The 14,002-nt window shown below is 44.9% G+C and overlaps 4 protein-coding genes across 9 annotated transcripts; 2 read left to right on the plus strand and 2 right to left on the minus strand.

Annotated features, from left to right (window-relative positions):
* The first annotated feature begins 167 nt into the window (after window positions 1-167).
* Window positions 168-5,882, plus strand: elf2a (E74-like factor 2a (ets domain transcription factor)). Of its 3 annotated transcripts, none has more exons than XM_084676339.1 (9): window positions 168-538; window positions 1,215-1,295; window positions 1,526-1,751; window positions 2,475-2,585; window positions 3,056-3,169; window positions 3,285-3,371; window positions 3,581-3,773; window positions 4,025-4,267; window positions 4,452-5,882. In XM_084676339.1, the coding sequence occupies exons 2-9, from the start codon at window positions 1,224-1,226 to the stop codon at window positions 5,095-5,097; spliced, it is 1,692 nt and encodes a 563-aa protein (XP_084532465.1). In that variant the 5' UTR covers window positions 168-538; window positions 1,215-1,223; the 3' UTR covers window positions 5,098-5,882. The 3 variants fall into 3 exon arrangements, with proteins under 3 accessions (XP_084532465.1, XP_084532640.1, XP_084532550.1); XM_084676514.1 differs by having other exon boundaries at window positions 3,059-3,169; XM_084676424.1 differs by lacking the exon at window positions 168-538 and adding an exon at window positions 784-1,018.
* A 265-nt stretch (window positions 5,883-6,147) lies between these two features.
* LOC146302300 (signal-transducing adaptor protein 1-like) lies at window positions 6,148-10,633 on the minus strand. 4 transcript variants are annotated; one of them, XM_084699022.1, is made up of 11 exons: window positions 10,505-10,633; window positions 9,013-9,245; window positions 8,703-8,774; window positions 8,511-8,624; window positions 8,203-8,259; window positions 7,816-8,000; window positions 7,449-7,574; window positions 7,034-7,103; window positions 6,793-6,895; window positions 6,488-6,673; window positions 6,148-6,309 (listed from the first exon to the last, which is right to left on the minus strand). In XM_084699022.1, the coding sequence occupies exons 2-11, from the start codon at window positions 9,112-9,114 to the stop codon at window positions 6,224-6,226; spliced, it is 1,101 nt and encodes a 366-aa protein (XP_084555148.1). In that variant the 5' UTR covers window positions 9,115-9,245; window positions 10,505-10,633; the 3' UTR covers window positions 6,148-6,223. The 4 variants fall into 4 exon arrangements, with proteins under 4 accessions (XP_084555148.1, XP_084555150.1, XP_084555147.1 ...); XM_084699024.1 differs by having other exon boundaries at window positions 6,494-6,673; window positions 10,355-10,572; XM_084699021.1 differs by having other exon boundaries at window positions 10,355-10,564.
* Window positions 10,128-11,501, plus strand: LOC146302301 (uncharacterized). The gene is made up of 4 exons (XM_084699026.1): window positions 10,128-10,525; window positions 10,653-10,749; window positions 10,867-10,958; window positions 11,091-11,501. The coding sequence occupies exons 1-4, from the start codon at window positions 10,286-10,288 to the stop codon at window positions 11,361-11,363; spliced, it is 702 nt and encodes a 233-aa protein (XP_084555152.1). The 5' UTR covers window positions 10,128-10,285; the 3' UTR covers window positions 11,364-11,501.
* Window positions 11,502-11,604: 103 nt separating this feature from the next.
* On the minus strand, window positions 11,605-13,947 carry LOC146302302 (paired box protein Pax-5-like). The gene is made up of 6 exons (XM_084697920.1): window positions 13,792-13,947; window positions 13,439-13,604; window positions 13,162-13,359; window positions 13,024-13,070; window positions 12,847-12,939; window positions 11,605-11,789 (listed from the first exon to the last, which is right to left on the minus strand). The coding sequence occupies exons 1-6, from the start codon at window positions 13,829-13,831 to the stop codon at window positions 11,605-11,607; spliced, it is 729 nt and encodes a 242-aa protein (XP_084554046.1). The 5' UTR covers window positions 13,832-13,947.
* Between the last annotated feature and the right edge of the window lie 55 nt (window positions 13,948-14,002).

A 14,002-nucleotide genomic window follows, 5' to 3' on the forward strand; every position in this document is an offset into this window, starting at 1 on the left:
TTCATCCACGACATATGTATTGAATCGATAACTTAATCGGTATTTTATAAATAGAGATGTTTTGTATGTGCCTGAAGGCCGCTGGATGGTTTCAAAGACAGGACTCGCAAGCAAACTCTTTCGGCCCGTGTCACGGACGGGTGTCGTGACGTCATCGTGACTAGGGTGTCATTCGCCAGCGGTCTCTGAGGTTGACCTGAATCTCCTGGCAAAGAGAGGGCGCGCAGGAAAGCAACGGGAAAGATAGATCTTCAGATCATGGAAAATAGCGTCAATCAAAACATTGAAGTTTTGTGTAGCAGTGTTCTTATACGTGATTGAAAACCATTAGTTTGCCAAAGCGATTAGCTAGCTTACGAGATAGCCAACTGCTAAATCGCTAGCAAACACTTAAAAGTAAGGAATCGCGACGGCCTTGTCAACTTGGCTAGCTACTAGCTAGCTATCAAGCTCGCTGTGTTAGCTAGCTGCATAGCTACACAGGCCTAACGTTTGCTTGAGGCTATACTCTACGTAGATTACAAGACATTACAAGAAGGTGAGTTGCGAAGTTTGTCAGTGCATGTCGTTTTTCGCATGCATAAAATTCACCTACAAATACAGCACACTACAAGCAAGATGGATACAGGCGTTAGCTAGCTGGCTAATACTACCAACAACTAGTAGCTAGCTAGCTACCGAAAGTTAGCCATCCTGCTTCTTTTTTTAAGGCTAGCTTTCGTAACTTTGCAGTTAGCAAGGTTTCTAACAAAATCTTACACTTGTGCACATCAATTAACAACCACTTTGGTCAGCTAGCTAACTAATATAGAGGTAATCGGCCAAATAATACTTACCCTCATTGGCCAACGACGTAGCTACATAACGGTGTAGCCTAACAAGCTACATCTTAACTGCCAAACATCAAACCGTGATGTAAACATTCGGGGCACGCTTGTGAATTTCGTGTATTTATTGTCCCATCATAATGCAGTGCACGGAAACCTGAAAAGGTGTTGCAACTGATTCGTGGATACGTGTATGTTGTTACCTTTTTCATTTAATTTCACATAATGAGCATAGTCGGTGCACAAGCATAGATTGTGTACTTTATAATGGGGCGGGAGTAATGTTCTTTCCACAAGGACAACTTTCAGTATTCTTTGGCAAGCAATAGCCTTTGGGATGGCCCTGTCCCTCTTTCACACATCATTCTATGTTGGCATTATCCTCAGGAATGAGTGATGACCTCTGTAGTGGTGGCAGACGGAGGAGGGAACGTGGTGGAGTATGTAACTGTGATTGAAGAGGAGCAGGTAAGAGTTTAACCGCCCTGTCCTTCTTTGTCAGTTGCTTTTTGTCATCACTATAAGTCCTCTCCAAACCTAAACATAACATGACTCCTCTCAGCTACTGTGTTCTCAGAAAGGAACACCATGTACTGACCACTGTTGTTCAAACCACCATGCATTTCTCTATTGGCATTGTGACGGTGCTGAAGCATAAAAGCATCTGTCTCTAACCTCCCTGCCTCTCCTCCCACCAGAGTGAGACTCCTGGGGATGAGGGCCAAGAGGAGATGGTGGTGATGGAGGATGAGGAGGAGGTGGAGCAGGAGGAGGCAGAGTGTCCTGCTGTCATTGTGGAGGAGGTGCCCAGCGCACAGGTGGAGCAGTGCTACGCTGCCCAGGTGCTGGTGTACGACGATGAGACTTACCTGATGCAGGGCGTGGCAGAAGAGCAGGAGGTGGTGACGGAGGTGGTGGAGACCGGTGAGTCTGGGTGGGAATACGGGCAGTGCAGCAGTGGTACAGACCGGTTTAGGAACAGACAGTATGGTATTATTAAAGATTTGACAGACTCGTGTTTGGACGATGATGAATATTAGCGGTTTGATTTGAAGGGTTATGTTTGTGCTGGATCGAGAGACACGTGTGAGTGTTGTAAGGAGAGAAGCTGTAGTGTGTCAATCAAACTCTTGTTATGATTTCTACAACCTAAGACAAGTTTATTGGGTGGAGAAGCAGACCATATATATATATATATAATGGTATAATGAACAAATGCTGTCTATTACTGAGAAGTGTTTGACCAATGTCATGCTGTACATAATTTTAAGGGCTGTAGACATCCTACCAAGCTTTGAGCTGTGTAATAAATAGAACAGACCAGAGTATTGTTCCCTCCAAGAACTAACCCCAACAAACTCAGTTATGTCCTCTAGTGGTGGATGTATACAAGTGCATAACCTTAAGCCCTCTACGGTTTGGTCAATAGAGACTGTAAAAAGCTGTAGAATCATAGCAGGGGGTGCATGAAGAGTGTGGGGTGCACAACATGGTAGAAGAAAGTATTTGTATTGTCATGTTGGGTAAGCAAACACCCTCCCTCACCCTCTCCTCCCTCACCCTCTCCTCCCTCACCCTCTCCTCTCACCCTCTCTCCTCTCACCCTCTCCTCTCACCCTCTCTCACTCACCCTCTCTCCCTCTGCAGTGGAAGTGTCAAGTCACGGGGACATGGTGTGTTTCGACAAAACCTTTGAGGCTGCCGAAGCTCTCCTGCACATGGAATCTCCGTCTGGTGTACTTCATGACCGTCACGCAGGTACTCACTTCCCTGTTCCTGTTCTTGTTGATGTGTTTAAAATGTTAAGCAACTTTCAAGGTTCACTCATCCATTTCTGTTTATTAATCAGACCTTTGTTGTTTCTATTTCCCTCCCTCCCTCCCTCCCTCCCTCCCTCCCTCCCTCCCTCCCTCCCTCCCTCCCTCCCTCCCTCCCTCCCTCCCTCCCTCCCTCCCTCCCTCCCTCCCTCCCTCCCTCCCTCCCTCCCTCCCTCCCTCCCTCCCTCCCTCCCTCCCTCCCTCCCTCCCTCCCTCCCTCCCTCCCTCCCTCCCTCCCTCCCTCCCTCCCTCCCTCCCTCCCTCCCTCCCTCCCTCCCTCCCTCCCTCCCTCCCTCCCTCCCTCCCTCCCTCCCTCCCTCCCTCCCTCCCTCCCTCCCTCCCTCCCTCCCTCCCTCCCTCCCTCCCTCCCTCCCTCCCTCCCTCCCTCCCTCCCTCCCTCCCTCCCTCCAGTAGAAGATGTGATGATGGAGACTGTGGTGGAGGTGTCTACAGAGTGTGAAACCATAGAGGAAGACACCTTCCCCATCCCCCCAGACTGTGAGCCTGCAGTCAAGAAGAAGAGAGGTACAGAGCTCACACCTATGTTTTTTAATGCTCATTTGAGGATGTTTATCTACAGATGGTAGGATTGAACATTGGAGGGTTTTCAGCTAAGTTCTTCTCTGGGTTTTTTCTCTAGGGGGTGGTAGGAGGCCTAAGACTCACCAGCCTGCGTCCAACGGCTCCATCGACTTGGGGATAAGGAAGAGACCCAGAGAGGGGAAGGGTGCGTGCCTCTCTCACACACTGCACCTAGCACACCCTCACACTTAGACACAGGGTGGTCACACCTTGGAGGAACTTGTGTTTATCAAACCCCAACAAATGGGTGTCCTCCCTCTGGTTGGACTTGTAGGACTAGGAATTGCACAGAATTTTGCCAAACAATAAAAATAAATCAGTTAATTCATTTTTACCACCACCCCCCTCTTCCAGGCAACACAACATACCTGTGGGAGTTCCTGCTGGACTTGCTCCAGGACAAGAACACGTGTCCCAGGTACATCAAGTGGATGCAGAGGGAGAAAGGCATTTTCAAGCTGGTGGACTCCAAGGCCGTGTCCAAGCTCTGGGGGAAGCACAAGAACAAGCCTGATATGAACTACGAGACCATGGGCCGGGCGCTCAGGTGAGGCAGGGGGAGGTTGTCGTCTGGGGAAGTCAAAGACAAAACCGTATCAAGCGTTTTAAGATTGCTACTGAATATTTATTGTCCTTGTCTCCTCCCTCACACACACTGAGACAGCCTGATAGACTTAACACATCTTGTTCCTTTTAAGTGTTTCTGGAGGTTACCAAGAGCGGTCGATGCCTGCGGTATAAGCATTTGTAACAGGTGATCTATAATGTTATGTGTTCTCGACTGTCTCCTGTGGCCAGATACTACTACCAGCGTGGCATCTTGGCCAAGGTGGAGGGCCAGCGGCTGGCCTACCAGTTCAAGGACATGCCCAAGAACATCCGGGTCATCGATGACGAGGAGGGGGAGGAGGGAGAGGAGGATGAGGGCATGGCCTCCGAGCACCAGCAGGCTGTCAACGCCCTCACATCCGACACGGCCGCCATGCCCGTCCAGACTCAGCAGAGCTACGTCACCGTCATCCCCTCAGCAACGGGCTCCAGGTGAGGAGGATGGAGGAGAGGGCTTAGTTGTGTGGGCCGTGAGGCTAGAGTGAGGGGATTGTTTGGGCAAATGGCTGTTTTTGGTTTGCTTCCTCTTTTCCAGTTTATCATACTATCACAGATAAATTTTAACACAGATCTCTTCTCTCTCTTTCCCTCCCCTCTACCTAATTGCCTCTATCAGTATATGTAGGACTCTTCGCGCCATGCCCGTTGTCATGACAAACTCTCTGGGCCAGGTGACGTTGAACACCTCACCTATCTTCACCAGTGCCGTCCAAGCACCTGTCACCGTTGGCAACGTGGGGGCTCCAACTAAGCTCGTGATCCAGGCCATGCCCACCATGATGCCAGCAGGAACCAAGAGTGGAGACAAAATCACTATCATCACTATTCCCGCTAACCAGCTAGCCACGCTAATGCAGGCTAACTCCTCAGGCCAACTAACCCAGTTCATCCAGGCTAAATCAATAAGCCAGTTAGCGCAAGCTAAACCCACAATGCAGTTAACACAGGCAAGGCCACCAACCACCCAGATTATACTGGCTAAAACTGCTGTGTCCTCTGCCCCTGCACAACCCCTGGCATTTCAGCCCCCGGCCCAAGTCCCTCCTGTAGCGAACCCTCAGCCCTCCCCTTCCACGGTCACCACCAACACCCCTGTGTCAGCGACCCCATCCCCAGTACCCACCGCTCTCAAACAAAACCCTGTTTCATCCCAAACCACAGCATCCCTGGAATCTGACCTGCCCCCCTCTTCAGAGGACAGACAGTCTCCCAAGCCCAGTGCTTCATCCTCAGCCCAGAACCCAGAGCCCCCGTCCTCCTGAGAGGGGCCCCCCTCAGGATTATCTGTGGTTGGTGGAGGTCAGAGAGCTTCTGACTCTGGACACTGTGAAGATGAGCCCCTCTCACCATCACCAACCCAACCCCCATCTCCACCCCACTCCTCTGGCTGGACAAGGGAGCTGTCGGGATTCAGACCCTTAGAGAAGAACTCCTTTCTGGGTTGGACTTAGCTGAGATTCCCCTACCTCGAGCTAGTCCTGGTCCACAACTGGAACTGATGGCACAACCTCCGCTCAGTTTGTCAGTCAGCAACCGACAACAGGAAGGAAGGAACGTTCTGCCTACACGCTTTAGAGCTCATGGAATCCTTAAAAAGATGGGCTGCCTTAGATTGTAAATTAAAAATCTTTTTTGTAAACAAAAACATAATATAAAAAAAAAAGCCTGACAAGATTTTGTGTAATTAAATTAAAAGAAAAAAAAACTTTTTGATACTTTGCAGCAAGGCTATGTATGCATTTGAGGTTCAATGCAAAGAAGTTCTTTCTGTCATATAGTTTGAATCCTTGCTTTTCTTCCTAGGGGGCTCTGTTTACCTGTGTAGTCTTCATACTCTCAGCCCATTCCTCATAGCACTCTACCCTGTCACTTGTTCTTTTCTGTTTTTTACCATAGGGGGAAAAAGGGAGTGAAAGGTCGTCTGTCTGTCAATATGGAACTAGATAAATGTACTCCACGTTTGAAGTATATGCTATTTTCTTGTACTCTCAAAGTGAATTGAAGTAGATTTTACTGAAATATGTATTATAAAAAAAACAAATATGAATGGAAGCCTCTTGGTTTGTGATTTACTCCTACTGTTAACTTGGTCCCTACCATCAGCATGAAAATTGGCATGTCTAATAGTTTGAAATATCAAACGGATAAATTCCATTTGATAAATGCTTGGAAGTTGCACAATTGGCTCTTAACAACTCCCCCTTGCATCCAAACTCTAGGTTTTATGACACATTATCATAAAGACAACACTGCCATATTACTGGTGATAAGACCACTGATAATACATACTATAATTATTTCACAAGATATCATTTGCACATCAATCAGTTTTATTTAATCTTCACATTGTCAATCTTTTAATGTTTTTTATTTTGTTCTGTGTGTCAGTCATGTAGACCCTGCTTTGTAGATGTTTTCCCTCCTTGCTTTTAGAATGGCCCTCAGTTCCTCATCCACGTTTGCCGGTCTGGTGCCTGGAGTGACATGGATTAGGAAGAATGGTATGGAGATGACACCAAACACATGTATCACATACTACATCTGACTTGTACTCAGCACATATATGGTATCAGGGATGCTCATGTGAACATGGTCAATTGGAACAAACAGACGTGTTTTACTCAGCGCCCCCAAACGCAAATCTATACATACACACACTCAGTTTTGATGGGACGTCCACTTCCATGTAGTCCCCCTTATTGTCTGAGGTTTGACAGGGGGGATCTGGTGGTGGAGTGGTTGGAGGGATGTCGGCACAAGCAGTCTGAGTGTGGATCATAGGTGCCACTCTGGCATGGGGTACTGGCTTTGTTGAACGGTCCAACATGGGTGGAACCTCTGTTTAGACCACATGCACAGTGTTCCAAGGGTATGGTTGCGTCCGCCATCATGCTGTACATTGTGTAGTTGCTGTGGTGAATATTTGGATACATTTGATTCAGTTTGAATTTCCTTACCGATTTTGTTGTCATAGACCTGGGGAATCACATAGGGACTGAGACGATATTTGGTCTCCTTCAGGAAGTGGTCAAGCACGTCCCTCAGCGAATGAACCGTCACCTGACACAACAGACAGACAGGTCGACAAACACTGAAGCATCAGACGTATTGGATTCATATGGGATGCACCTAGAATACGGTATATTTCATTGTCTGTGGTTGAGTGCGTATGTGGATGGATAGGTGTATGTGACTCACTGGGGGGTCCAGCTCAATGACAAACACCCCGTCTATAGGCAACACCTTGTAGTTCTTGAATACTGGCCCACTGAAACAGAAAACATCCGACTCTTTGTCCTGTGTTCAAGATATTGATACAATGAACTGTTAACATGTGGTGTTTCCTATTCAAATTCACAAAAAAAAACAAACAACTAAAGCCCATTGCCAAAAGAGACCTGACAAAGTGCAATATATGCCTGGGAAACCAAGCATATATAAAGGCCTTTTTGTCAGGAGCATTCCTTCCTGAAGGTGTTAACGAACAGACCAGTGTAGTGAGGGTCTGTACAATGTCATGATGCAGCTCATTCTGATTCGGTCCCTTTCATAGTTGAGAACAAAGTTGTTGATGTTGAAGCTCTGCTCATTGGTTGAGGGTCAGAGATCATACCTTAAGTCATTCTGCCTTAAAGTCACAGCGTAGCTGGAAGTGGAAGGGCGGATGATGATGTTGCCGTATTCTGGGTTCTTGGTTAGCATACGCTCCGCCTCCTGGCGGCTCACGTCAAAGAGACACCTGGAGAGAGTTGACAAGAGGAAGCATGAAAAGCGGATGACAAAGATGTGCATGAAGGTATGGTGAATGGAAAGATGGGTGGTGTAAATAAGGTATGGTGGGCGAGACAATGAAGGAGGAAAAGAGAAAGATTAGGAGACAGGATTTATGAGTTTTGTGAAAAAACAATTCCGTATTGAATAACATCACAGAGATGCTTGCACTTACAAACCCACTTTCTCAAAGATCAGTTTAAACATACGGGGGGTTTACAGCTGGACTATCTGTTTCTTGTGTGTTTCCCAGGAAGGATGAGCAGGAGATGAAACTCTTTTTGGAGAGGTCAGGTGGCGTTTGGGGGAAAAGTCTTTGTTTCTCATCGTACAGAACTTGCTTCAGTCTTTCAATCTGGCCTGGGAGCAGTTGTATTTTGCTTGGGATCTCTTTCTGTAAGACACATACAGTGCTTGTCATCATCAGTAACATCCTTAATCATCCTCGATAACAAAGGCTGCACTGTGCTACATTAGTAGTGACTGTGAACGGGGGTCAACATTATTTCCTCTGTACATTTCTCCTCATGTAACTTGACTTGTGTTCAGCCTGCCTTTCTTGTATTATATTACAGTACATTATATACTCAACTCACATTTGCCACAGTCATGATGAAACCCCTCCACTCCTCTCCTTTGTCTGGGCATTCCATCTGCATGAAGATATAAACAATTACTTTCTCATTTCCGTCTATGGCACACTTTAACCATTCAACCAAAACATGGTCAAATACCTGTAATATATCATCTTTACATTGTTTTATTCATAGCTTTAGGTGCATTTGACCTCAAATGTTCCCTGTTTCACAGCCCTGGCTTATGTTAAATGTGATACATTTGTTAACCCAGGTCTGCTTTTTATTGTGTGACGCACAGCACTAAGGTACAAGATTGTACTACTGACCTTCAGCTGAACCTCCTCGTTGATGAGACAGAGTGTGAAGATAGTCGGGGTCTTCACATAAGGAGAATCCATCTCCATGGACTTCAGCATATGCAAATCCAGTTTCTCTGTATACTGACAAAGGACAGTAGTGGTTAAATCAACATGGCTGTTGATTGTGGTTATCAAGTTCACAGTTCAAGGCTGTCTTACTGTGTCCTGTGTTTCATCCATGTACAGGAAAATGGTGGATCCCCGTAGTTCTCCATAGTACTTCTTAAAGTCCTAGGAGACCACAGAAAACAAAAGGTTTAGTGCATTTATGCAATGGGCAATATACGTCATATTCCATGGCATTGATTGATACAATACTGCCTTGTTTTGTTAACTTTGACACATAACTTTTTAGCGCACTTCACTTGACTCCCCCTACCCTGTTTGATGTCTCGTTTTCTATCTTTCTATTCTCATCTTTGATCTGCTCTATGGGCTTTCGCCATCATTCTATTTCTCTGTTCTTTACCTTCTCTCCGGTGTATTTCTTCAGCAGAGCTCCAGAGTGGTAGAGTGGCAGGGCTGTGATGGTGGCCCTCCTCTTGGTGATCACCCTACGGGGCGCTGCCATGCTCCAACGCTGGTCTGGTTCAGTTCAGTTCAGCTCGGTTCAGGTGAAGTAATCCAAGCTACCTTATGTGGACTGTTTTCTCATTTAGCAAACTTGTGTCTCTCGTTCTCCCCTGGTCTGAGCTGGTCCCACTGAAAGTAATAAGGAAGTGAAGTATTTATTTATTGTGGGTGAAAGTCCAGTACCAGTTCTTGGTTGCGTAGGTGCCGTTTTTACACATTTACACTCTTGGTGATATCTCAATCAACTGTGTGTAGTAAATACTGTATATATAAGCCACACTGCATTCAGTTTCTGTATTAGTTTCTGTGTTAGTACCCAGTCTTGAAGTTCCACAATACACATTTGACAGAGGAAATGGAGAGTTGCTGCGTGGAAACACTGAGACTCACCAGTATCCATGGTGACATGGATACTGGTTAGTCTGGCCAGTCTGCTCTGACTCACTGACCTGAGAAGCAGACTAAACTATCATCCATATCGAAGACATTTCATAGGGAGGCTTTATTCAGCACCTCCATTCCATATCAAAGTGTCTTTTATGAGAATTTGGTGATGGAGCTGCTGTTTATTACTCAGGGATAGTATTAAATAAGGAGGAAGCCCTAGTGGTTCACGGGTGGAACAAGTGCATTGGTAGAGAGGGTTGTGGTGGTTTTGCTTTATTGTAAAAACAAGCAGGGATCCTAATGTACCGATCACTTTAATAGGTTATAACTTGAAGTAACGTTCTGCTCACATTTTTTTTTGTCTAGGTCAATGGCCCATTTAGTTTTGCCATTCTGTTCCTGGTCCCACCCATGATTGCAATCAGGGTTTAAATATTAATACACTGGAATGAGGACATACTACACTTTGTTTCAGTGTGGAATTTGTCAACTTTGTTTATAATTTAAATTTGTACGTGTTTATTACAGTGTCTTGTTGATTATTATCTACACATACTTTATTGTTGGTTTGCTGTAATCTATGTCAACCTCGACAGTTCTGACTGTGGTGCTCAGTATTACTAAGAATAGTAGCAGTAATGCTTTCCTAAAAATAAATTCCACATACTTTCACTTGTCAGCTGCTACTGATGTTGCTACTCTCTGTTACGTCTAAACTGTTTCTACTCTCTCATGAAGTTTCTACCTTAAAACACCTTATTTAGCTCTTATATTTGATCAAAATGGACAACGAGTTATTATCGGAGCTAATGACATGTGGGATCTGCATGGAAACCCTGACGGAGCCTCACCAGTATCCATGTGGACACAGCTACTGTCTGGCCTGCATGGCTGAGTTGAGGAGCAGAGGGGAATACCGCTGTCCCGAGTGTCGAAAAGAGTTCCCAGCTAACAGCAATGTCATCAAGAACTACCGTCTGGCTAACATCGTTGATGCCTACCAGAGGCCCGGGTCTTCTCAGGTGATCTTTGATGCCAAACACATACACATAGCAGTAGCATTTGGTTATCCAATCATTGAAGTCTGGGTTTATACTTAGTCTGCTGAACTAAGACTAAGTAGGCTTTTGCTAAATGGACAAATATTAGTTTTCTCCCCAGATACCTCCATTTCCAGGAAGTGGGTCAGGCAACATTTCGACATGGCCACAGGTGTTGCTCATAATCCTAGTGAGCGCTACTTTCTGTGAGTAATACAATTATAGCATTTGCCTATACCCAATAGTACAGTGGTCAAAAGTGTTGAAATAAAGTACATTTAGAAAAACACATACTTGTAACGATAACTATGCTCTCTCTACAGTTAAAGTGCTTAGCCTTTATAATGCAGAAAATACAGAGCAACTGGGATCTCAGACGGAGCCTGACATCTGTCCTGCTGATCTGGAACACCAGGTATGTCTTCTCTCTTCCTATTCTGCTATTCAATTACACTTTTTTTTAAACATTTAAGTTACTCATTATTTAGACTCATCTAGGTATGGCCTATGTGTTTTATTTCTTTTTTGGGTAATCCACCCTTTCTAGAATGTGAAGAAGGGAGGTGTCTCTGAGGTGGTCTGCTTCCTGGTGTCTTTTCCCTTCTGGTGTGTCTGGGTGATCCTCTACAGCCTGTATGGATTGCTGGTTTGGCTCATTTCATCGGTTTTCTCCATAATCTATTTTATTTTGGCAAATATCATATTCCAAGGCATTCTCCTTCTGTGTGGAATTGTATACAATATATTCAATAACTTTGTGTATACTGTTGGTAGTATATCTATTCTCTATGGGATAGCTCTCATTATCCGTAGGGAATAAAGGATAATTTGATTCTTTAGACTGTTATAGGCTTCAATAATGTCCTTTAATTGGGCACTATTTTACATTTCGTATGACTTGAAATGCTGTTTCCCATGGAAAATATTAACAAACAAAATAAACAATCACATCCATATGCAAGAGCACACAGTGTGATGTTTTCGTTCCTATTTGTGTGTTTGTCCGTGTGTATTCTTTGTGTGCGGAAATATCTAATTGTGAGCTCTAGGTGTTATTTCTTTCAGCACTCATGTCTGACCCCTGTAGTACTGGTCTGAGCAGCATTGCTTCTCTGTTTTATCCTGCCATCCATCAGGCTGGGGGGAGGATGGGCAAGGGCGCCCCCTACTGAGAGGGGACGAGCATCACCCTCCATCACAGGGACCTTAATGATGGCCCCCGACAGGAGTGCTAACAGACGGGGCCCTGGGGTACCAGTGGACAGATGAGATGTAGCACAGATGGGCCTCGTTTAGTTCTATGTGTGTGTAGTGATTTCTAGTTACAGAAACAAAGAGAGACTACACGCATTGTACCGATTGGTCATTTATTTTGAAACCAACAGTGACTTGAGTTATGTCTTCACAAAATAACAGCATTTCTTTACTTAGCTCGATGCTGGTTCTCTGTGGTCATAGTCAGAGAATACAGCAGTGCATGCTTTTTTTTTTTTTACTATAGTAAATACATAAAGACAATACCATACTGCAGTGAGTGATTGCTTTTATCACAATGATGATACTAATGAGTGACTTTTTCTTCTCCATCTTAGCTGTAGCAGTATGGCTTCCCTGCAGACCATAAGAAAAGAATCAGTGCAGTGTTTCTGTAACTTCATGTTAAAAGTGAGAAGTTTGGGCAAGTATGAGTGCTAAAAACTGATGTAGCATTAGCTAGGTTTTGTTGTAAGAGACTGTGCCAAGCTAAGCACATTGAGAGGAATGAACAGGCAGGCTATGGCTGAGGTTAGTTGGCAGATTGGAACGAGATGTCAAGCTGAGGTTTGAGGGTTTCCAGTCTTCGGTTTGGGAGGAACTGTGATTTTCAGAGTAGAAACTGCTTGGGAAATCTCCACCTGGAACATAATTAGTTTTCATATCAGACCAATGTTTGGAATTCTGTCTGTTCTTGCATCTAGCACTGTTCCTCTCCCTCATTTCCTTGCTTTCCCTGTTGTTTTTGCTATAATTGGTGACACGATGAAATGCTGAAAGTATACAGGCCAGTATGTGTCCTTCCACCACTAATATATTATGTGATGAAACACTGGAGGTGTAAGCAGGCCTGTAATGAGTGTGAGGAAGATGGAATGTCGGGTAGCAATGCTACCCATGCTGGGTAAAGACAGGAGCCTCGAGGTTGGAGGTGGGTTACACACTGGGAAGGTTGTTAAACCCAGACTAACATTAACATATCGCCAATGAGTTTATATACTTTTCAAGTAATGCTACAAAAACAACAAGTAAACAAATACACACGCTACCTTCAACACTTTTGCTTGCGTTTGAACCAGTTCCCAGAATACCAGTGATAGAGTAGGAGTTAGAAGAGAAGCTGTTACCTGTGGTATCTGACACTGAGGGGGGTCAAAGGTTAGAAGATGTTTGGAAAGAGAGTGAAATATGTCAAAATAGGTACAGTAGAAGGGCACTTACTGTACCTATTTCACAAGAAAGAGGGTGAAGTTGAACTTTATCTCTTATTATCCTAAAAAGAGACAAGGAAATAATCAATAGAATTCTTATCATGATATGTAGACTATTGTAGCATTTATAAACACCCACCCACACAGACACACCTGTTGATGGAGCTAACGCTGGGTACTCTGTCATGGTCACACACCCTTTCCAGGAGCAGTCTCTCTTTGATCTCCCGGGCAAACATGGCAGGATGCCTCTGCTTGAGCCCCATTATCTTTTCCACCACCTTGGGGGTTGCCACCTTGGGCTTAGAACCCCCTATCACCCCTGGCATGGTGCTACCCGTCTCATGGAACCTGAGTAAAAGGAGTTTACACAGCTGTGGTGGTTATGCACAGTCCTCAACATAATCTGAAAACAATTTATGTGAGTCACCTGGATAATATTTTGCTGACGCAGCCGTGACTGACGCGCAGCAGGCGGGAGATTTCGCACGGACGAACACCCTGGTGCGCCAGATCCACGATGCGCTGTCTGACTAATTGTGGTAACGGTCGTCCGTTAACGAACACCCCACCCAGCTGGTTCACCCCACCGTGCCCTGGGCATTGGACCGGAGACATTTATGGATCAACTTTACGCACGTTCCGTTTGTTGCACAGCACGTGCCACACAGACTCAAAACACGCACACTTTAATATTATTGTAGAAAATACAATTATAAATATAGTATAATCTAGCGAAGTAGGATACATCAATAGATCATTGGCAAGAACATTTCTACTTACTTTGCATGTTGAGTGACACTTTGCCGCAGCGTATCTCCATCACAGAAGTAAATCCAAATGTGTCAAATATTGTGTTTAATTGTTAGAATAATAGTAATAGTTGCTTTAATCTATAGACTAGCCTATATAATGTACTTAAAGTGTGGGAACTGACTTAAGGAATAACAAAGAAATATTGAGATCAGCCAACATCAAAGGTGCAGATGCTCCA

This window comes from Hypomesus nipponensis, chromosome 1, assembly GCF_054491055.1.
Source record: "Hypomesus nipponensis isolate SF chromosome 1, ASM5449105v1, whole genome shotgun sequence".
Taxonomy (NCBI): domain Eukaryota; kingdom Metazoa; phylum Chordata; class Actinopteri; order Osmeriformes; family Osmeridae; genus Hypomesus; species Hypomesus nipponensis.

Bases quoted from the DNA above. Each gene is read 5' to 3' on its own strand.
- elf2a (XM_084676339.1), top strand. From the start codon at position 1,224: ATGACCTCTGTAGTGGTGGCAGACGGAGGAGGGAACGTGGTGGAGTAT. The intron at 1,296-1,525 runs GTAAGAGTTTAA...TCCTCCCACCAG, and splicing joins CTGTGATTGAAGAGGAGCAG to AGTGAGACTCCTGGGGATGA. The intron at 3,774-4,024 runs GTGAGGCAGGGG...TCCTGTGGCCAG, and splicing joins ACCATGGGCCGGGCGCTCAG to ATACTACTACCAGCGTGGCA.
- LOC146302300 (XM_084699022.1), bottom strand. From the start codon at position 9,114: ATGGCAGCGCCCCGTAGGGTGATCACCAAGAGGAGGGCCACCATCACA. The intron at 8,260-8,510 runs GTCAGTAGTACA...ATCTTCATGCAG, and splicing joins ACGAGGAGGTTCAGCTGAAG to ATGGAATGCCCAGACAAAGG. The intron at 6,896-7,033 runs GTGAGTCACATA...CTGTTGTGTCAG, and splicing joins TCATTGAGCTGGACCCCCCA to GTGACGGTTCATTCGCTGAG.
- LOC146302301 (XM_084699026.1), top strand. From the start codon at position 10,286: ATGGACAACGAGTTATTATCGGAGCTAATGACATGTGGGATCTGCATG. The intron at 10,526-10,652 runs GTGATCTTTGAT...GACAAATATTAG, and splicing joins AGAGGCCCGGGTCTTCTCAG to TTTTCTCCCCAGATACCTCC. The intron at 10,750-10,866 runs GTGAGTAATACA...CTCTCTCTACAG, and splicing joins CCTAGTGAGCGCTACTTTCT to TTAAAGTGCTTAGCCTTTAT.
- LOC146302302 (XM_084697920.1), bottom strand. From the start codon at position 13,831: ATGGAGATACGCTGCGGCAAAGTGTCACTCAACATGCAAA. The intron at 13,605-13,791 runs GTAAGTAGAAAT...TCCAATGCCCAG, and splicing joins AGTGTCACTCAACATGCAAA to GGCACGGTGGGGTGAACCAG. The intron at 13,071-13,161 runs GTGTGTCTGTGT...GTCTCTTTTTAG, and splicing joins AGCGTTAGCTCCATCAACAG to GATAATAAGAGATAAAGTTC.